The sequence below is a fragment of the Bolinopsis microptera genome, chromosome 6, assembly GCF_026151205.1.
Source record: "Bolinopsis microptera isolate Bmic1 chromosome 6, MBARI_Bmic_1.0, whole genome shotgun sequence".
Classification (NCBI taxonomy): domain Eukaryota; kingdom Metazoa; phylum Ctenophora; class Tentaculata; order Lobata; family Bolinopsidae; genus Bolinopsis; species Bolinopsis microptera.
Window position 1 is genome coordinate 8,259,910 of NC_087077.1, and position 22,773 is coordinate 8,282,682.

General features: G+C 37.3%; 3 protein-coding genes across 6 annotated transcripts in view; 1 reads left to right on the forward strand and 2 right to left on the reverse strand.

Annotated features, from left to right (window-relative positions):
• LOC134816928 (arginine kinase-like) overlaps window positions 1–4,689 on the reverse strand; it is a 92,602-nt gene extending 87,913 nt beyond the window's left edge. The window contains exon 1 of the mRNA XM_063825984.1: window positions 4,684–4,689. The gene's annotated coding sequence lies outside the window, so the exon portion shown is untranslated. The remainder of the gene's footprint in view (window positions 1–4,683) is intronic.
• The window catches only part of LOC134816912 (mucin-2-like), a 765,431-nt gene that overhangs the window by 163,624 nt on the left and 579,034 nt on the right, over window positions 1–22,773 (forward strand). The gene's annotated exons all lie outside the window — the stretch shown is intronic.
• LOC134816919 (calcium-dependent protein kinase C-like) overlaps window positions 1–22,773 on the reverse strand; it is a 53,978-nt gene that overhangs the window by 21,868 nt on the left and 9,337 nt on the right. For all 4 annotated transcript variants that reach the window (XM_063825968.1, XM_063825967.1, XM_063825966.1 and 1 more), the window contains exons 3-6: window positions 13,751–13,830; window positions 9,028–9,136; window positions 3,539–3,688; window positions 388–544 (exon numbers count right to left, since the gene is read on the reverse strand). In XM_063825968.1, coding sequence (XP_063682038.1) covers window positions 388–544; window positions 3,539–3,688; window positions 9,028–9,136; window positions 13,751–13,830 — 496 coding nt within the window. The remainder of the gene's footprint in view (window positions 1–387; window positions 545–3,538; window positions 3,689–9,027; window positions 9,137–13,750; window positions 13,831–22,773) is intronic.

The window sequence follows — 22,773 nt, forward strand, 5'->3', positions numbered from 1 at the left end:
CAAAATTATACCATAATATTATGCTATAATTATATGCTACTAGAGACATGATAATACTCAGTACTTTTCATCTATTTTTATGACTCAGACATTCCTGCTATGTTTAGCAAGTAAAAGCGTGTGCAATCAACGACACTCTGACGTCACATGGGTAGGCGGACCGTTTAGCAGTGTTGCAATGACCCATTTTCAACTATTTTACGATTTCTAGAACTGACCACGATATTACAGTTAAGCGGCTGGTTATCAACAGGAAATTGAAAGAGTGGAGATATTTGGCACTGTTGTTGGGAGAGCTCATTATCCCAACACGATTGCTATTTATATAAAATATTAACTAAATATAAGAAATGAACTAAATGTGGGAAATGAACTGATAAAACTCACATGTTGAATTTTTCGTTCCACACAGGGTCCAGTGTCTTCTTGATGACGTTAGTTTTCTGTTTATACAGCTGGTCAGGATCTGGTATCAGCTTTATCTTCACGTATGGATCTGAGAACCCGTTAGCATCCATTGGGATCAGATTACGTCCTTGTTTAACTGCAAGGAAGGAGAATTTAGCAACAGAAGATAACGTTTGGAAAACAAATTACATAATCCCATTCTCCCATTGCCCCATGACGAATTATATTCCTTCAATTCTTGTTCCCTTGCCCTACCCTTGTGCAGTGTGCACTATGTCTATCTATTTCAACTAGTGTTAAATGTTCACTGCTGAAAGGTGGAAAAGTCCCCAGAAATTATCCACATATTATGAAGATTTTAGGTTCTAGAATAGAGAGTGGGAAATCGGGATTTCATACAAATGTGTGGAACATTCTTAATCCTGTAGACTTGGCAATTAATAAACGTTAATTTTGTAAAATTGTAGAATCTGGTAGGAATTCTTGACCGGTCACAAGGATTGGGAAAATTATTTAAATTCTTATTATTCAACTGCGACAACCAGGTCGTATCCGGGTGTCTTTATTCTTGAAGCACGGCATGTTTACTTCGTACAAGTGTTTTATCCGATTCTTCCAAAAACTTCATTATATTATATAATATAGAAAGCTGTGATCGCGCCTAAAGATATACCAAATCTAAAACCAGGAGGTCAGAGAGTATTGTTCAAATTTCTCGTAATTCAATAAGGTCGAGCCTTAAAAATTTCCGAATTCAAAACCAACGGCATTGTTTGGACAGTTTATCCCTTCTGTACAAAATAACGGTGCCTGGGAATTATATTAGTTATTCCTTGCCCATAGTTCTTGGGTTCAGACGAAATTTCAGATCTACTTCAAATTTTCCAACCATTGTTTCGTTTAGACTGATAAGGCTAAATCAGCGCTGCTGTGAATTATAATCTACGCTATAGTCTACTTTCACAATAGGGGCTGTGCGAACGTATTGTACAAATTAAGTATCTATTGTTTATTGTAGACACAACAAATTAGCATGTGTACAGAGTAGAGCATGTATGGAACAGGGCTGACTCAGTTCCTTGTTCAACTTTCCGGACAGCACAGAGCTGTTTGTGCACAATGATATACACACCTGTTGAACAAACACAATGAAATATTTTACACACTCCTTTGTAAATATCTGTAAACAAATATTGTGGACACACTCAATCACATCAGATCTCGTTAAATCTTAATATGAGTAGAATAACAAGAATTGCGCCCGTTGTTTCGTTTTGGCGGACGCTAGATTTCCATTTCACATTTACTATAAATTTAAGTATAACTATAAGCTCCAATCAGCTCACTTCAATCTTCATGATAATAATATTGATCAATTATGCATCAAATACGGGAAACACTTGAAATTCAGTTCAATTGCCGTAGAACTTAACTTGTATCTGTAATTCAAGAAATTATCAGCAAAGGTAAACTATACTCGTGTACACATCAATACACTACGCGTGCCACGTACAAATTGGGTGTATTACCTAATAGTAATATTATACATTACATGCATCATATACACAGTCGCACCGCGCATTCATAGATCACAGTATAACTATAAGCTCCAATCAGCTCACTTCAATCTTCATGATAATAATATTGATCAATTATGCATCAAATACGGGAAACACTTGAAATTCAGTTCAATTGCCGTAGAACTTAACTTGTATCTGTAATTCAAGAAATTATCAGCAAAGGTAAACTATACTCGTGTACACATCAATACACTACGCGTGCCACGTACAAATTGGGTGTATTACCTAATAGTAATATTATACATTACATGCATCATATACACAGTCGCGCCGCGCATTCATAGATCACAGGCTATCTATACATCACATCTCCGCAAGCAATCCTCGCGCGCGCCCAACTTTTTCGTTGCATGGTAACGAACGAACACACGACATATTTAAACCCACCTATCTCGTTCTCCAAAATCCACGTTTTTCTGCAAAAACCTCCATTCGTAACCTTTCACTATTGCCTTTTTTCAAAAGGGTGAAAAGGAAAAAATTGTCGTCCAACAAAAGAATTGGCTTATAAACAGGGCGATGTACTGACAGTGGCTGGGTACTCAGCCGAATTTGAGATCTCGTATTTCCCGCCCTAAAAAGCTAATGAGAAAAAGAATACCTGTGTGTTACTCAGACACTGTTTTCAACTGAGCCTTTTCAACTGAGCATTAGTTCTATTTTTGGAATCAAATTGGAGGTCATTAGCTTGAACAATGTTATCGACGCTAGGTGGGCAAAGGGTTTTCACGGTTTCAGGTTTCCAGTTCAACTAATATAATTTGAGCAAAATCTACATGTGACTGTCAGAACGGTCTAACAATTTACATATTATTTCAGCTTAGTCTTGGAACCATTGGGTCATTGTTGTGTAGTGAAAGTGATATAGCTGCTCGATGCATTGCTGGGAACAATGCCTTCTATAAGTTCACCAAGATCTGGTCTCAGCAGAATATCTCCGTTACCAGAAAGATAGCAGTATACGAAGCCCAAATTGTATCAATCATCATGTACAATTGCAGTAGTTGGTGTCCTACTGCAAAGTCCCTAGAAAAACTAGACATTTGCCATAGAAAACACCTTAGATCATTACTGAACATTTATTGGCCTCATGGAACAATATCCAATGCAAACTTATACCTAAGATGTAACTCAGTAAAGCTATCAGATCGTGTCCCTAAAGCAAGGTGGAAGCTCCTAGGTCATATCTTGCGTAGTGCTGATGACTCCCCCGCTGCATTAGCGTTAAAGTTTGCTGTCACAACAAACTGTAAAGGGCGCGTCGGTGCGCATCGTAAGAATTTGTTCAAGATTATTGTGAATGATTTGACCCGTAGAGGTTTAAAACTTAACTCTTTGAATGATCTTAATAAGCTTAAGATATTAGCCGATGATAGAGTTGCTTGGAGAAACAAATTTTCACTCTAGCTGTCTTGATCTGTACTGATCACCATTTTAGGATGACTTGATTTCTTTTAGGGGTTTTGAATATTTCAATGGTGTAAACAGTTTCTTAATAATAAGTCTTGGAACCTTTCTCCCTCTTGAATTATCAACCCCCCTAAACCTACTCTTGATATGAAGGGTCCACTCGTCCTTATCAGAGTCGTCATTAGCAATCGTCACCTCAAGTTCCATCCTCCCTCGCTTCTCCGTGTGATCAATACCACACAACATCGGGGTGTTCTTCTCGCAGTGGTGGTGCACTTTCATCTCGCATGCTGAAAAAAACAGAGTGTTAAGAAACAATTTAGAGACCATCATCGTCTTAGGGTATTTGTGTTTCTCTAATAAAATGGCAAATTGTGATTTGTGATGACCTAACTTCGCGCCTGAAGCAGTGTTATGACAAATTATGCGATGTCTACGTTGAGATTTACCGGTACAAAATAATTGAGTGCATGACATTTTGTAATTTAAAAGTGCCTACTAAGACACTGTTTAAGTGAATGTTGCAAGTGCAGTCATGGAGTTATGGAGTTTTTACAACAAGTTATTAAAATAGTTGTCACTATATATTATGTAAGTTGAAGAATGGAATCATATTCAACATAATATTGTAATAAGTATGTTTTAAATTCCTGAACAGCCGAAAGACAATGATAATGATGGGGAAGTGGTTTGTTTTGACACGTGTGCGCGGCTTTTACCGATATATGATCCTAATTTTAGTATCGGTTAACATTAGCCAGTAACTTGTGTACGAAGTTCAGTCCAGCGCAGTTCTTGCGAGGAGTGATTAGATTAAGTTAATCTCATCACAAATCCTCATTCATGATCGGTCTTAAGTGATTTTATCCACTCATTAGACCGTATTGAAAATAAGGAAGATTGAGAAATAATAGGATGATTTGATACTAAGTCACTAATACACGACCGGGTGTTACAGACAGCGTGTTATCTGAGCTGTGAGGAGAATTGTGGAGAATTATCTATCATCAAGTGGATTGTGCTGTCATGATATGCTTCTAGAAGTGTGGTTTTAGAAGTGTGGTCAGCCTTCTTCGCTACAATATTATTATAAATTAGCTCTAAATAATCTTGAATAAGTGAGATGATGCAAATTGTGTAGGAACGGGGACAGTGCAGTCTACAACAATAATAAACCTCACAGCAAGATGATGTATCCAGTCCAGCTGTGTTTATATCCCTCTCAATTTCTAGTATTAGTACACTATTGTCAAGTGTCTTACCTAGGGCAGGGCAGGTTAAACACTACAAATTATTTTTTAGACGATGCTCCTTAAAAAAGAGCAAAAGAGCAAAAGGATTACTCCTTAGCTTCATTTCAATGATTATATAGGGGTTGGAGACTCCACGTGTTGACTGTCTGGATATCTTACAACTAGACTAGTAGACTGATAGCTCTACACTGAAACGATAATAATATTCACACACTCTCTCTCTCTCTCTCTCTCTCTCACTCTCTCTCGCTCTCTCTCTCACTCTCTCTCTCTCTCTCTCTCTCTCTCTCTCTCTCTCTCTCTCTCTCTCTCTCTCTCTCTCTCTCTCTCTCTCTCTCTCTCTCTCTCTCTCTCTCTCTCTCTCTCTCTCTCTCTCTCTCTCTCTCTCTCTCTCTCTCTCTCTCTCTCTCTCTCTCTCTCTCTCTCTCTCTCTCTCTCTCTCTCTCTCTCTCTCTCTCTCTCTCTCTCTCTCTCTCTCTCTCTCTCTCTCACTCTCCAATAGTACGATCATTGGCAAACAATATACTAGTAGATTAGATACCACATAACAACAGCGTGGTAGTTGAAATTAGTACAGGGGTCAGGGACCTATCACCTATTATATTATTTCCATGTTTGGTTACTAAGGTAACACTACCATATATGGGCATATCACGGTACGTGATAGCAGATGGGATTAGAATGGTAGTAGAGGGCTATCATCGTGCAATTCACAGCGTATAGTGCTCATTAATATATGCCAACAATGGCTTCGTGACCAATTTACTGGGATGTAGTTACACATTATCATAGTACTGTTGATTAGTGATAACTAGGATCAAAGGAGAGAGATACATATCTCCGATATGGAAAGAGTGCTCAGCTTTTTGTGGAACAGTAGCGACGGCAACTTAAGGATCATGATGTTCAATTTCTCGAATAATCTTCTAATTATCCGGTTATATCTAGTGTATTATATGAATAGGGAAGAATTTACAAAATATGCCCGTTTAAACCTACTGGTTCAAAATCTTAAATCCCTAGACTTTTGATCCCTAAAAATGCTTCCGGAGCGCATTATATCTTATATTTGATACGTGATTGACCTGGTCCAAAACATTTCTCCTTGACGACAGACATCTGGTTATAGACCCTGGCGTGATGCCAATACCCTCTCTTCATCACATTCCCCTACTCGCTGCACATTCCATTTAACCAGGCCAGTGAATTTGTTTATACGCCATTAACACCTCCGTACTAGCTATTATGCAGTGTTGTATTGTTAACATCAGCACTACTCGTCACAGTTTACGCGTCTTCACATGTGAAATAAACCGGGAGTCCCTCAACTAAACTCTATTTATTGAACTAGAAAGAATATATTATAGTAACCAAGGTAATACTACCATATATGGGCATATGGGCATATCAAGTGCGATAGACTATCAGGCAACTGTCTTGGCTCCCTCATACACTCCGCCAATGAACATACAGCACGTAATTATACACATAATTATTTAATAATTATGAATATAATTATACATTATATAACATATACCGGGCGGTGCTAGTGTCAGTTTATCACGACCAGATAACACTCCCACCACTTCGCTCACCCCACTACTAGCACTCGATCGTCTCAGCAAATGAAATCCAGTGAGTTTCACCTAAAATAACCTTGCAGTAGGATGAACCACAGCTGATCTCACAAAACGAGTGGCTACTCTAATAACGCTCATGCAGATGATGGGCCGGACAGTGCTGGTAGGCGGGTAATGGGCTGTAACTAGTGGTGGACTGGCAGTGAAGGGCACATTCTGACGCACAAACTGCAATTACTGCATTATTATCAGTAAATGCTTCAATGGAGCTCGGAGCTGAGCGAGCCGACCAGTGCCGGTCTGCTTGAAATGGGAGGATTACCACAGTACTGAGAAGGAGGTGGCTGGGTGAATGACAGGGAGGGACTTTTTGATGATAATTATTAGTTCCGTGTTAGTGATGGGAGCTTTAACATATAATAATATTAGGGGTCTTACTAGAATTTAGAGGTAATGCAGGTACTGAATTTAACTAACTGCCGGGCAGAGGACTGTTCGAGAAGATTCCGTTCTTTGTGGGTGGTCATATTGAATATATATAGGGACCCTAGTGTAATTATTATTTGAACTTTTAAAACGGAGCCAAACCTCGCCCTAACTTTCCGTTGAGGCATCAGGTGGTTTCTCTAGCGGGTGAAATTTTAAGAATCAAACGGCACTCATACTGGTAGAATTTAGGATTCAGACGAAACCTGATATTAAGCATCTTATCAGGCCCTGTTTTTTCTCTGAACTAGCAGTGAGCCGCGCAAACACTAGTATACACGTGCACATTATCAGGTGTAGGTGCTTCTTTCATGTTCCAACTGACGGTAATTACTAATCATAATTTTCAACTTTACGAAAATAGATTAGTAAACAGGAATCTCCAAAAAGAGGATCTAAAAGTTGAATGAAGTGTTATACTTCGCTGAATCATTTCCAACTCAAAGTCTCACAAGACGGGCTCAAGGTTACTGATGTTTTTACTTTAATAACTTGTCGTGCGACGGTAATGAAGACACGGTTTGAAACGTGAGCAGTTTTTGAGTTTGTTATAAAGTTGATTAATGGGATGAGAACCCTTCCCACTTTATGATTGGTGTTTTCTCGCGGGCCCTCATTTATAGAGGCTTGTAAATGAATCTAATCTCATCACGAGATCGCTTAGAAATTCACCATACTACAGAGAGCTTAACTTGAGAGGGAGGAGTTATTATGTAATTTTATAATTAAAACTGCATAAAAGTTGTGAGATGCAGTTTCCAGAGTCATGTTTTTTGCGGAAATTTGATTGCGTTATTTTTAACATTTAACTTACTTTTAAGACATCCAAAAATCGTCCTTTCAAATTAGATCACTGAATATGAATACTATTATTAACTATTTTTCACAAAAATGAAAACCTCGATTAATTTTTTGTTATAGAATTTTTCAATGTTTCCACAATATTGTATGTGTATTGTGTAAGCGAACTGTCATCGCGCTGCTATGATAGGTGCTGTGTACTGTCTACTTCATGCTAGCTTACTTCTTGCAATTGTGACGCTCACAGCTACATACATACATATATAAAAATATACCCCAAACACCGGAAATTTAAAAATTCAATCTTATAGTCAATTGAACTGTCCTTGTGTTTTCACCTAAGTGGTCCAGGGGTGCAGATGGAGTCTAAGAAAGGAATCCAGAAAGTATCAGTGATTCCGCCGAGGAGGTAACAGTAAGGCCCCCACAAATATTTTACAAGAAACTACAAATATTTAATCTCCCTCGCCCTCATGACGTGAGACTAAGAAAGATTTTAAACGATAAGATTCAACAACAAGGTGATATACATATTATCTTGAAAATGTCCTCCTTCACCGGCGCCTGTAAGTGTGTAAGGTATCCTTGTTTCAGTAGATGAGGCTATTTTTTTCTGTGCACTAAAAAACTGTTCGTTAAATAAGTAGAGTTGTTTAAGCCGTTTAAGCTGTTTAAGCTGTGAGCAGTTCAAGTTAGGAGTTACTTAAGTTATTTGACCAACAAACCATTGTAATGACACCATGGCCCGGCGACAAGTTTTAGTTGCCTTGAGAGGTCAATTTTTACCATTTATTTGTAAGATTGTAATTGCATTTCATTGAAGTTAAGTTATTAGATGGTTGAGTTATAATGAGAGCTTTGGTTAAATGAGTAAGCTAATCCTACTACGTACTAGTTAACGTGACAATAGTCTTATTGTTTAATATTTCATAATACAGTAACATCTCATTTCTATTACGCAACCAATAACCATTATTATGCGATAATTATTCAAATTATACCGTTTTAAATGCTCATTAAACTGAAATTAGATAATATTCAGATAATATCCCCTTCTTCACATGATGTCAGAATAGTCTAGATAAAATGTCAGGCACCAACGCTCCGATCAGATTCAGTGAAGCATGTAAGGGGAATATGAGAATATAATGACTCCATAGGGCGTCATAAAACAGTTGGTAATTGAACATTTTAGCTGCTTTTAGAGACATGGGTGCATTGTGTAACATAGGGTTGGAGCAGCAGCGGTTTACTTTGCAAGTCGTTTATTCTCCTAGATGGTTGTGTCTACATTCTATTGGACTTGGAGAGCTTTCATTGGACGTATTATGTAGCACGTGCGACGTGACCAAAAGAAGGATGGAATTTTAATACATTAGTCTTGAATCATCATATTATTCAAAGAATGGAAATGAATGTAGGAAATGAATATAAAATTGTATATTATGATAGTTATGATATTGTTACATGTTCAAAGTAATAAACTTTAATTTAGAAATATTATCCCACCTGTACATTCCAGACCCTGATTGAAGAGACCGTAGAGCAATGAACCGCATTGGTCACAGAAGGCGGGGGAACTATATGTCTTTACTTTGAAACTGTGGGGTTGCGTTGTCTGAAAACATTAAATACGTTAAATAGTAGGTACAGATGGGATTATTGCCATTACGTCCACTGTACACAGTACAAAGTACACAGTACAATGTACTATGTACACAATACAAAGGTACAATGTACTGTGTACTTTGTACTCTGTACACAGTACAAAGTACACAGTACAATGTACACAGTACAATTTACACAGTACAATGTACACAGTACACAGTACACAGTACAATGTACTCTGTACACAGTACAATGTACTCTGTACACAGCACAATGTACTCTGTACACAGTACAATGTACTCTGTACACAGTACATTGTACTCTGTACACAGTACAAAGTACACAGCACAATGTACTCTGTACACAGTACAATGTACTCTGTACTTAGTATAAAGTACACAGCACAATGTACTCTGTACACAGTACAATGTACTCTGTACACAGTACAATGTACTCTGTACACATTACAATGTACTCTGTACACAGTACAATGTACTCTGTACACAGTACAATGTACTCTGTACACAGTACAATGTACTCTGTACACAGTACAATGTACTCTGTACACATTACAATGTACTCTGTACACAGTACAATGTACTCTGTACACAGTACAATGTACTCTGTACACAGTACAATGTACTCTGTACACAGTACAATGTACTCTGTACACAGTACAATGTACTCTGTACACAGTACAATGTACTCTGTACACAGTACAATGTACTCTGTACACAGTACAATGTACTCTGTACACAGTACAATGTACTCTGTACACAGTACAATGTACTCTGTACACAGTACAATGTACTCTGTACACAGTACAATGTACTCTGTACACAGTACAATGTACTCTGTACACAGTACAATGTACTCTGTACACAGTACAATGTACTCTGTACACAGTACACACTACATATTTCACTTCAATTACATATTATTATACGCTTTAAAATGTTGTACAATTACAACCCTTTTACAACTCAGTTTTGAACTGAAATGATGTAATATTAAATACCCTAGAATATTTCTAGATTTAAGTCTGTCTCAGACATGACCCAGTTTTACTAAATCATCAGATTTTCTCATTACATCGCACACGAGATCCATACTTTGATCTGATTGACGTCAAAGAATGGACTGGCAAGACACAAAACAGTTGGAAATGTGCCCGATATTTAGTGGATGAAGAGACCAAACAGATTGGTATTTTTACGCAAGTCACTAATTATCGAGAGCAAAACATTCCGATTCTTTTAATATCCAACTAGATAAATTTCCTCATTAACATAACCGTTGTGATTTAGCAGCCACTCCCCTTGACAATTTCTGATAGCGAAGGCGGACAAAGAGGCTGTAACTCAAAAGCAAAAGTCAATCCAACCAGTGAGCTAAGGTAATGTTATTGTTTTGAAATGCTACTCTTGATTACTCCGTACTATGTATGCATGTTATTGAGAAAGCCTGTAATACGTATAGGCTGTTTATTGGCATGCAGCTTTAAACTTAGTAATTGACAGATAGCTTACTTAGCATGCATATATGACAGACGTGCAGATTAATCGAATATGAAGCAGTTTATCAGGATAGTGGTCAAGATTGCAGCTGAGTTGTCAGAATTGTGGTAAGGATTCTGAATAGATATTAGATTCTGAGGAAAATAGCAAGGATTGTGGCTGAGTTCTCAGAATTTTGGATTGTGGTAAGATCATTTCCCTGGATGTAGGTCTGAGATAAGCCATATAGGGATTAAATGCAGTTAACAGAGTTGAAAGAAAAACGACACGATATTTTCTAACGAGCTCCAATGTTGGTCACAGAGCTGCTAAATTTAGTACAATGGCAGTATAATATAAGATCTTCTGCTAACTATCTGAATAAAATACAATGATAATTCCCTTGACGGTATTCAAACGTCTCAGAACTATATTTCAATTATTAGCAGCTGAAAATTAGACACTGTCAACATTGATCAATCAGTAGATATTCAACATATTCAACATACACATTGGTCGCTGGTATATGAAGCGATCTCCCATCTCCATACTGAGTAACCTTCAATCCTACCTGTGTCTATTTGCTGCCGATAATTGGTCACTAATAGTTTGTCACGTTCGATCTGGTAAGGGTCTCGGTTTTGGTTGACCTCATAATGGGTCTATAATAGGCCAAACACTGACCGCCAGGCCATAGCCGGCCAGAAACCACTATACAGCCGGACAGGAAACCTTAGAGAACTACCTATTTAAAGTGAGTTGAGAACCTTTGAACGGCCGCTCTAAACATCTTTAGAGCCAGTCAAGTTAAGAACCGGGAACTGATGTCTGATATACACTGAATTAGCCAATCAAGAGCCGGCGGGGAACCCCCATCAGCTAGTAGCCGGCATTCAAATAATAGTTAACCTGAGCACACACCCCACCGGTTGAGAAGCGTGGTGTTAGTGGTGTTTGGTTGGGAAGCAGTGTGGTGTTTCAACAAGTGTGGGAATCTGCCATTAATCTGAAGTTTTCCAAAAATGTAACGGCTCTGTGCTACCATCTTCCAGACTGTATTCTGGCAGCTGTTAAAATACAACCAGTTAACTGCAAACTTTTTATTATGTGTTTTTAACAGGCTGTTGAAGGTTTATTGAGTTCTGACATCAAATTCCGTGTATCAAATACCAGTCCTAGTCCGTGTATCAAATACTAGTCCGTGTATCAAATACCATGCCAAAGAACTATGTCCAGTGTCCACTATACAAAACAGGCAGCCATATTTTAACATACACACGTTACTTAATTTTGTAAGTAGAAGTTTAAACCACTCAATGGAGTGTACCTCAACACAATTCTCACAGCATGTAGTTCAGTTCATGCTCTGAACAGAAGGAAACAAATTCACCGGTCATACCAAATCAAGTGCATGCCATGTTGCCATGTACTGTCTCGAAATACAATTAACATTTTACCTATTTTAATTTAATGTTCGTAAAAATACAAATCAGTTGAAGTTCTTTCAACTAGTTTTTTCCTCAACGCTCAGTCATGTACAGAAAACATATTGTGAATACCTACGAATTATCAGAAAATACCGGTCAATAGTCTCGGACTAGAAGACTATTCTCTACACAGAGTGATTTTCAGGACGTATCACTCTACTTGATATGCACTTAGCTTCAAACTACTTGAGAAAAACTGGATTATCTAATTTGCACGTTTAGAGTTTCGGTCCACTGAGTTTACATTACAAGTACAGTAACTATATATAGTCTATTGTTCACAGTCTACTGCTAAGTAGAGGGAGCCGACACCTTAGTGTTGGCTCTCGCTAAAGTTCCAACTAAAGAATGTATAAAATTTCAAATATTTGTAAACTGTGACTAAATACTAAATAGGGAGACTGTGATCAGGTACCTAAGTCATTATAATATATATGCACAATAAATGTTTAGGTATTATATTAGCTGAGTTCATTTATGGGAACTATACGTGATACATATCCGATATAATGAAAATGTTGAGAAGTAGCGGACTCCTCTCTACCAGGTGGAGGTTGCCCAGGTGGTGTTCTTTTATTTCACTATTTTAATACGAGAACCGCTGCTCTAATAGATATCTGTTGTGATGCGAAACTTGGGGAGGTCATATTGCCCAAATAGAGGGTATATTTAATGAGGCAATATGCAGCAGAAGAAGTCTGCAGAAATTATCTTAGAACCTTCAATTTAGAGGTTGATCGCATTCTAAGCTCTCTCCCCGCAATTAAAACTAATTCTAGGGTAGGTTTGGGTAGAATTATTATGCAATTGTTGCGCTAATGGAACGAATTTTGCAGTTTAAAGCTGCGCAAGTTAACGCTCTCTTTCTCTGCAACTTAAATTAATGTAATGGTAACGTTGAAGGAGCGTATTTTGCAGTTTAACTAAATTCAGTTTAAGAACATTTTCTGTGCATTTCAGATTATATTATGTAAAAGGGGGATCAATTTTAAAGGGAGCTTCTTGCCAGTAATATGATTGGATATGACAGTGTAGGTATTGATAAGATTTCTCCATAAAACAATTTGATAAACACGAGCCCTACCAAGCGTGAGGGATACAGATAAAGCTCATTTGCAGATTGTCACTCAAAGATCACATTGACAACTGTAAGTTCGCTGATTGGATATTATGACCTTGCTGGAAGATAATATTATGACAACTACCACTTCAACAACTGCTGACCGACTAAAATATACGATATTATCAGGTTTAAAACGGGATACCTTTATGATCATGGCGTAAGATATATCGAGGTATATACTATATAATTATATATAATGTGATTTTTTGCAACGAAAGCGATTTATGGTGATGATGTGCGTCATTTTACTTTATAAATGTTACGTAAAGCGAAACAAACCAAGGCAATCAAGACCACATTTCAGATACGTGACGTGGAGAATCATTTATACCTTAAAACTGCACAACAAGGACAACAGTGTCGATATAATTATATCCTAGGAGAAGAGTTTATAATGTAGAACGCCGGACTTCAACCTTGAGTTTTAAGACCAAAGTCTCCCGGTGAAATTTAGATGCTATCATTATTTAATGTTTAATGGTAACCATGGTAACCATGGTTATAATGATAAAACTCACCTCACAATCTACTTTATCAGATCCAGGACAAGCAAAGCTGACCAACTCGTGGCACCGTTTGTGCACTACGAATGAGCATACTGAAATAGAAGAACGGTTAGACACAACCAAACTGACAAACATACACACTGACAAACATACAAATAAAGATAATATAGTTTATCAGACAGAGAAAGCTGTTATTTCCGAACACCAACATTTTCAAAGTTAATTGCAATAATTATTTTACAGCCATGATTATTCTTTTCAAGGCTCTACTCTTGACACTCGTTTGTAAGCCAAAATCACACAAACAACCCTATATAATGTATAATATGTATATTAACTTAACATCTGCGTCATACAGACAGCGAAGTATACGTTATCAGGGTTATTAACCCTGACACGTCAAATACTCCGCATGTTTTGCAGTAGTACCCTACAAACTACCAGTTGTATGGGGTGCTAATTTACAGCTCAAATAAAGGTAGCATTAGTAGGGCTGTGAATCTGCTTTAAACTGGGAGCATGGCTTGTTTAATGTTAATATGTGAAACTAGGCAGTAAAGACTCTTCAACCCTGTCTAATTGTTCTTTTCTCAGTTCTTTACATATATTCATAGTACCAGGTCCAGAAATAAGTTTGGGAAGTCTTACTATAAGACTAGACTGTGTACACGGCGTATTTAACTGTGTTACATGTAAGAGAGAGAGAGAGAGAGAGAAGACAGTAAAGAAACCTCGTGCAGTGGTTGGTAATTCCAGGAAAAGTTTTCAGTTTTAGAACACAGCAATACGGTAGTTTAACAGTTACTCTGGTTGGAGTACGTATACGTGGGGGGTTTGTATGAGTTATGTGTATTGTGAAACACTATGAAGACGGTACTGATCCAGTCAATCTCTTGTGTGGAGTCACAAAAGCAGCGGTACCGTTGGAAAGTATGATTTACATTTAATAACATATTGTGTTTATTAAAACTAAAATGTGTGTCTGGAATTACACAGTGTATTGTCTGACCTACAACCTCTAACTCTAACAGTGCACTGTACTTGTACACACTGTGTAGCTGTAAACCACACAGACACTAAACACATCCCTATATATTAACTTAATAATACAGGTACGTTGCAGTGGAAACGCTACAAGTTGGAAGCTATATGAGGTGTTCATTGTTCCCGCTGTTTATTATATATGTGTAGTAAAATTGTTATATTCTCGGGACTCTTCCAGTCTGGTAAAGAGAGGATTAGTACAAGAAGGAAGATTTAGAGAGTGAAAGTGAAAGTGAAAGGGAAATATAATGCTCATACATGCCGATACAATGGCTCACCCAGGCAGTGGATTCATCATTTAACATTCAGCATGGTCACATACTTAAATACAGTGAGACGAGTAAGATTGTAGTAGTATTCTTATTATAATTTCTGATAATATAATACATGTATTATAAGCTCTCCATTCGCTCCCTTTATAAATGATTATTAATTATGGTCCTGCACAATGAATCAGCTGGATCTCTCTTTTGTGAGTTTGAGCTACAGTGACTTTGGATTGTCGCTCTATCGGTACACTCATTTTAAATTCAGTGCACAGAGGTAGATCATTGTAATAGAGTCGGCGATCACAATAAATATTTCCTTGCTTACCTCTAAAGAAAGAAACCAATGGCTACGCCATTATAAGTGCAATTGTATTTCTCTATCTATACTTGTACTGCAAATCTATTGTAGTAGTACTGTTGTATTACTTTATTTGATACGATTAACAATGATCACGTGATATATCTAGAGATATCACGTGGTATATTGTGTGATATCACGTGGTATATTGTGTGATATCACGTGGTATATTGTGTGATATCTAGATCTACAAGTGTCTGGAGCACCCACAAATAGCCGGTAATAACTTGGGTTATTGACAGTAAAGTGGTATATCTTGATAAGAGCAATGCTGGTATTACAAAAATGTAATGTTGTTGCTCTCACCGTGAATAATCAGCTGTGTATAACACAGTGCTGTGTATAATTTATCTGGGAGTTCCCCAGCATTTGTACACCAATTTATCATACAATTGATCAGTTTCCCAGTTTGTATGCGTAAATAATTAGTTTATACATATTATCACTCTATTCCATGTTATATAACTGGTGTGCAGCATGTAGCACTACATTAATATTATATGAGAGACTACGAAGCCAGGTTCAGTGAGCGTACTGTGTAAGTGGTCACTTCCTAGAGCATAATAATGTCACGTGACTTTATACACACACTCATAAAGGTGGCGGGGAGCGATTAAACGCCTTTATTTAAGCTGTTCAACACAATAACAGATCGATTACAGATCAATTACAGATCAATAACATATCAATAACACATTATGTTATATATAATACTGCAACATATATTTCCACATTTTTATGGCACTCTGTAGTCTGTACTCTATTAGTTTTACAGATCTCTATGTATACTACTACTACACACAATTCCACTATATTATTGTCCATAGAGTATTTTACACCTCATGAAACTCAATTTCATGCCATGACATGGACATGTAGTACATATAATATACACAGAGTATATTGTTATAGAGTTCACACAGATCACACAGTTCACACAGTTCACACAGATTGCACAGTTCAGACACAGACCAATATTATATTATGTATTAGTTCGATAAATAATAATATAAGTAACGTGTGAAATCTCGAACGTTACTCATATTTTTACTTATCAGTTATCCACAGTCCACATCATGAGCTAAGTGTTAGTGTGGAAGGATGTGTATTTTAAATTCAACGGAAAACTATTATTAATGTAAGAAAATTTGTTCCTTCCAAAACATTCATTTTTGTTCATTTTCAAAATATAGACCTTTATCTAACAGAATTATCAATTCTTTAGCATTTAGTAGCAATTTTCAATTTTCACTTACAGATGTAACACTTATAGCCAAAGATTATTAGCCAAAAATGCCCATATATAGAATATAGATGAACATTGAACGTACCTATAATTGTTATTTTGTACTTACCCAGAAATCTCGAACATGCTCGAGCACAGCTATAATACGTGTAAATTGTAAAATTAGTGGCACCAGCTATAAGCACAAGTATGTGAAGTATGCAGTCATGTCCACCTACTCCACAACTACAGTTACTATAATATAAATATCAATAATACTAGATTCCAGTAAACGTCTAGAGTTCTAGAGTTCTACAGCATTCCTGCAATATATCTCATCACGTCCCAAGGGGGTCCTAAACTGGGGTGGCTACTAGGCGTCCTGACTTTATATTTACCTGGTGCACATTTATATAATTTAATTTGTGTGACACCGGGTAACCGGGAGCAATAATATCATGCTATTATTACCATATTTTATTATTACATGATACAGGGTCAGGTGTTTGCTATGACCATTGACCACGGATATTTTTTAATGATTTTGTACAATTTCATTTCAGTGTGGTCATGTGTTATCTTACACATAACAGTACACACTCATTTCATACTGATTTACTTGGTATCAGAGTTCTATAATAAAGCACGTGATCACATCTTTGAATTACTGCTTGTAAATTATTCTCAATATTATGGGGCGTCGCGGTATAAAACGCGATAAACCAACTATCAAGTTATACAGCATAATATTCATTATGTTAGTATTCGATTTAATTAATAAAAATGATATAAAGTAAACATTTACTTATTTGCATTAAAGTTTATGGTAGGTTGAAAATCTAACAACTTAACCAAAGCATTAGAAGCTAAGTTTGTGATTTATCATTTTTACATTAGAAGCGAAGTTTGTAATTTATCATTTTAACAACATTTACTGTTTAATAGGCTTCAGACATATCATTGCATACATTATTATACACCCTTAACCAAGTAGTAATAGTACTACAACAGTAGGCGGGCAGAAATATGTGCATACAAACAATAAACATACCTTATTTATAATGTTAGTCATTGTTGAAACTAACTATTTGCTCCTTATACAAGTAAACTAAATAGCAACTCATTACTTATCTTAACTTTTATTTATCATTACAATATGGTATATTAAGCAATATATACTCATCAGACAGAGCATGCTTCTAGTTAAACTCTGCCAGCCAATGAGCCTTCTATTTTCTTTGATTATCTACTAAGATTGCACGTGGTGTAACCATATTATGATTTGTCCTATTTCGGTACTTCCAGTACTGTACCAGTACTGTACCGGTACTGTTCCAGTCGCCTGTAATCTCCCTACAGGATATTTTAACTTGCTTGATCTACAGAGCACCAACTTAAAGAGAGTTTGTAGTTAGACGACTAATTTTACTCTTGTATTACTATTTATAAATTAGTGGAGTTATGATTCTGTTTAAGGAACCCCAATCAAATAGTACTACACAAGTCAAGTAATAAGTATCCAGATATCAGTGCCAGTGTTGCTGTTATGTTTACTGATTAGTGGAATCTACCAAGCAATAACTGACAGAATACTTCAAGAATACTGTTCATTACAATTGTTACGTGTAGGTATAATAATACAACATTGGATAATAGCATAAATAACACAGCGGTTAAGGGGGCAGGGGGCCGGTCTTCATGGAAATTTTCTCAAAATCGACTTTTAAGTTGTTTCTGATCTAGCGCGTGTGTGTAATTGTATTGCGCGAGCGATTTTTGATCGCGTGCCCTGAAAATCGAGTCTAAAATCTATCTTCTCCTACATTTTTTGAGCAATCACCCTGAAACTTTCAGGATATGTTCTAGAAATCATTTAGAAGAGATGAGCTGGGCAGAATTTTGAGATTTATTCGATTTTGAAAATCGTGGACCTCGAAAAATCATCAAAAAACGAGGTCCACGATTTTCAAAATCGAATGAAAATTTTTAAAGGCCTATCTCACAATTCTGCCCGGCTCATCTCTTCTAAATGATCTCTAGAACATATCCTGAAAGTATCAGGAGATTGCTCAAAAAATGTAGGAGAAGATAGATTTTTAGACTCGATTTTCAGGGCAGGCGATCAAAAATCGCTCGCGCAATACAATTACACACACGCGCTGACCTTTGACAGGCAATAATTTCGGCTAGGAACGATATTTTTCCACGGGATTAAAAGCATCTGATAGATATCACTCCCTTCTATCAGAAACAACTAAAAACTAAAAAGTCGATTTTGAGAAAATTTCCATACCCCCCTCAAAATATGCTCACTGTTCTTAAGAACACATCTTAAAAGACAAATTGTCTGCAGATACCATAGATATTCCAATTGAAATACACTTAATTTCAATAATTCTTCAAGATCTGTACCGGACCCTGGCCCTGGTCTACGTCCCTACAGTAGATTCGCTCACCTTTCTTCAAATTTAGTAAAATGTCAAATGTGACGAGTCACTCTTTCCTCTCCAGGTGGCTGAATCATTAGATAAAAACAGTTCCGAATCACTTATCTCGTATTTTTCCACATAAATTGTACACACAACAGCAGAGATTTCCTTCTCACAATTTACAGAGAATACAGTGCAGTTTAAATGTGTTTTAACAGGTACAGAACCATGAATCGCCCTACATTTCAGACCAAAGCTTTACAGAGTCGGTTACTAGTGATTTGGGGACGTCGTCTACAGAAAACTGTTACAGCACTCAGCATGACAGAGTGCACTTAGCACTCAGCACTCAGCATGACAGAGTGCACTCAGCACTCAGCATGACAGAGTGCACTCAGCACTCAGCATGACAGAGTGCTGAGAATTATTATTTTAAGTACACAGTGAGGCGTTAGTGGAACCTGTCTTGATCTCCAAAGGTTAATCTTCCTAATCACTGATTTCAATAATTTGCCCGGCTCATCTCCCAACAAGCTTCCATCTAACCACGTGACTAAAAGCTCGAGCAATGACTGGCTGACGTTCCCCCGTGTAGATAGATAATATTTTCATTTTCTAATGAGCTGGTTTATAATATATATTATTATATGTTTCAAGGGATAAAGAAGATATCATTAGGGAGCCGGTGCACTGCTTTCACTGAGCGCTAGTGTACAGTTATAAACTAGGATGGACCTGTCTGTCAAGTAAAGAGAAGTCAACTACTACTGTTATTAATGACAATTTTAGGCTTATATTCGTGCTATGGTATTGGAAATGTCACACAAATATCACTCCTTTCGTACAAAGATTATAATATATCATAGCATAAAAATATATTTATATATCATAGTGTCTCACTACTTTTACTTTAAGTTACTTTTGGGTGGACGCCAGGGCATAACCAGTAATCACGTACAAATATCGACTGTCAAGTTTAGTGAAGAGATGAATTGGTGAAAATTGTTTTTAACTCTATGCGCAGGAGATGTGATGAGATCCTCAGCAAATCAGTACTAGTATCGCTATTACAAGAAGTTCTCCTCGCTGAGGAGAGTTTGACAATTTTGAGACAATTCAGTCCATTCCTCAACTTGGTACCTGCCTTTTAATGAGATCTCTGAACTGGGACCTCAAATACCCTGAACAAGTCCGGCTGAGTGGTCAAGACGCTAATAAGGTTAGTACTCAGTATAGCAACCTACCACATTAGTGAGAGGGTAGTATTATAAGCGTAAGCCTTGCACGCAACTAAAGGTTGCATTAACCGCGGTTTAGCGCCACACTACACCATCATGTCATTAATGGGACAGGGGTCATTAATGAGTGCATTGAGAGCGAAACATGGACCAGCCCCTCGTAACTTTGGGAGATAGTTTATAGTTTTATTGGATTACTGAGAGGAGAGATAATAGAGAGGTTCAAATAGTAATTCACTACATTTTAATCGTATTTGGGCACTAGACTGTAATTATAATCCTAATTTTTAGTCCTGCATGACTAACGACCCCTAACTCCCTAATAAACTATTCATTTAATAGACTAATGCTCTATTATAGTAACCTGATCCTATGAAGGCTTTGTCGTGTAACTGTAATCAAGCTGAGGACCAATGGAAATTAATATTACGGAAAACTAATAATATTTAATCGTAGATAAATCATAAATCGTATTAGGAGTTAAGTTTAAAGATAATCATCATGAGACCCTAACGTCGATAAAATTGTCAAATGAAATTCCGTATTAATCAGTTATATTGTATTGCCAATGAATATTATATCACCACCAAGCAATTCATTAATCGTCATTACCATTATAACTTGGCAAAGCATCTGAAACTTAATCCCGTGCTCAAGTCTGGATTTCTTAGATTCAGAGACAAATTTGACCAAGTTTATGGCTAATTCAGTGAGATAGTTGGCAATAATTCTCAAAGAACCCAGCTCTAAATAGACGTGGGCGATGATGGGAGGTGGGAAGTCTGTTTTGACACGTGACAGTGATACTGCGTTTCATTGGTCAATTCTGCGGCGTTATTCAATGTCATGTTCAAAACAAACTTTCACCATCTCCCCAGCAAGCAACCACGCGACGTACCATCGATACTCGCTCGTCATCAAATGAAATAATTTGAGAGATTCAGGGACATTCCATTAGTAAGGAGAAGTTTTACTACTATCTAGACAAGATCCGGGAGATACACAAGAAAGTTCACACAATATCTCAGACTTACACTTACAGCATCGTTTATATGATAAACTGATTTACATTTTACATTGTACAATATTACAGGCCTGATCATTAAATTTGTTTTAAAGATCAAGCGAATACGTACCAGAGTTTTATACAGTTAAAGCCTTCTTCCTCGACCCCAACATTAAACTTTGAACTTTAGTTCGTATATAACTTTTTTAATAAGTTTTGCAGTTTTGTTACGTGTTGAAAACAGAGCTCCCTTATCTCTGTTATATCGGCAATTTTTAACTGCCAGTTGCCCCTGCTACTGCACATTGTTGGTGCTGTGCCTTTAACGGTACTATACAAGTACTATACAAGTACTATACAAGTACTACAATGACTGATTGCTTAAAGTTAAAGATTGACGGGCGAACTCCACGAGGGAAGCTTCTAATCATGTGGTCCAAAACCCAAGATTTTGACCCTGGATTAGGTCATATTGCTTCAAGTGGCGCTTGCAAATCCTGCAATGCTCAGCCGGGTGACCAGCTTTTGGAATGCATGAAATGTAAATCCAAGTACCACAACCTCTGTTTAACAATTCCCCTCTCCAGTGACGTCCTTGCAGCTATGGAGAAGAACCCCTGTACCTGGTGGTTCTGTCCCAACTGCATAACTACAGGTAATCTGACCGACAACAAGAAAATCTCCTTCGAGACGGGTAATGACGCAGACTCTGAACAGGTTGTGTCGGGTGGTATGGACAGTGATCAGTTCAGAAGTGAAATGAAAGATTTCAAAGTTGATATCCTTAAAAGTGTTCATGATGCTATTGATGCTAAGCTTGGTCCATCAGGGCCCCGAAGTTCTAACTCTCAAAAATTCCTTATGTCCGATCTATTTACTAACAAGTCGCAGGAAAGACAGCAGGAGGTATTCCAGGCATCTACCATGGGCAGTCCTCCACAGATGCAGCAATTGGCACCTCGTTCTAGGATCCAGTCCAAGAGTTCAGTGCTTATATTATCTCCCCCTGAAGATGTCACAGCTGAGTCCGCTGAGTCCGTTTGCAATAATGTATGTGAGAAATTGTCATCAGTACAAACGGACTTTGTAAAGGTTAACAAATCCAATAACTCTATCGCTATTGGTTTTCCTGATTCAGAGGCAAGGCAAAATGCTACTCAGTTGATTGATGAAGATTCTTCAAAGGGATATACTTTGCGTGAAGCAAAGAAGATGTATCCAAAGTTAACAATAGAGAACGTCCATAGGGACGATGCCTTCCGCAGACTTACAGCAGACGATGATGATAAACTAAGAGATAAGTGCAGATCGCTACTGAAACCGTCCATCTTGGCCAAAAATGACGGAGTACGCAAGCTTGTGGATGCTGGTCACAAATTGGAGGTTGTGTACATGTCACGTTTTACTGAAAATAGCAAGTATTTCACATTTGCACTTAAAGTCTCTCCTGCTATCCGATCTTGCAT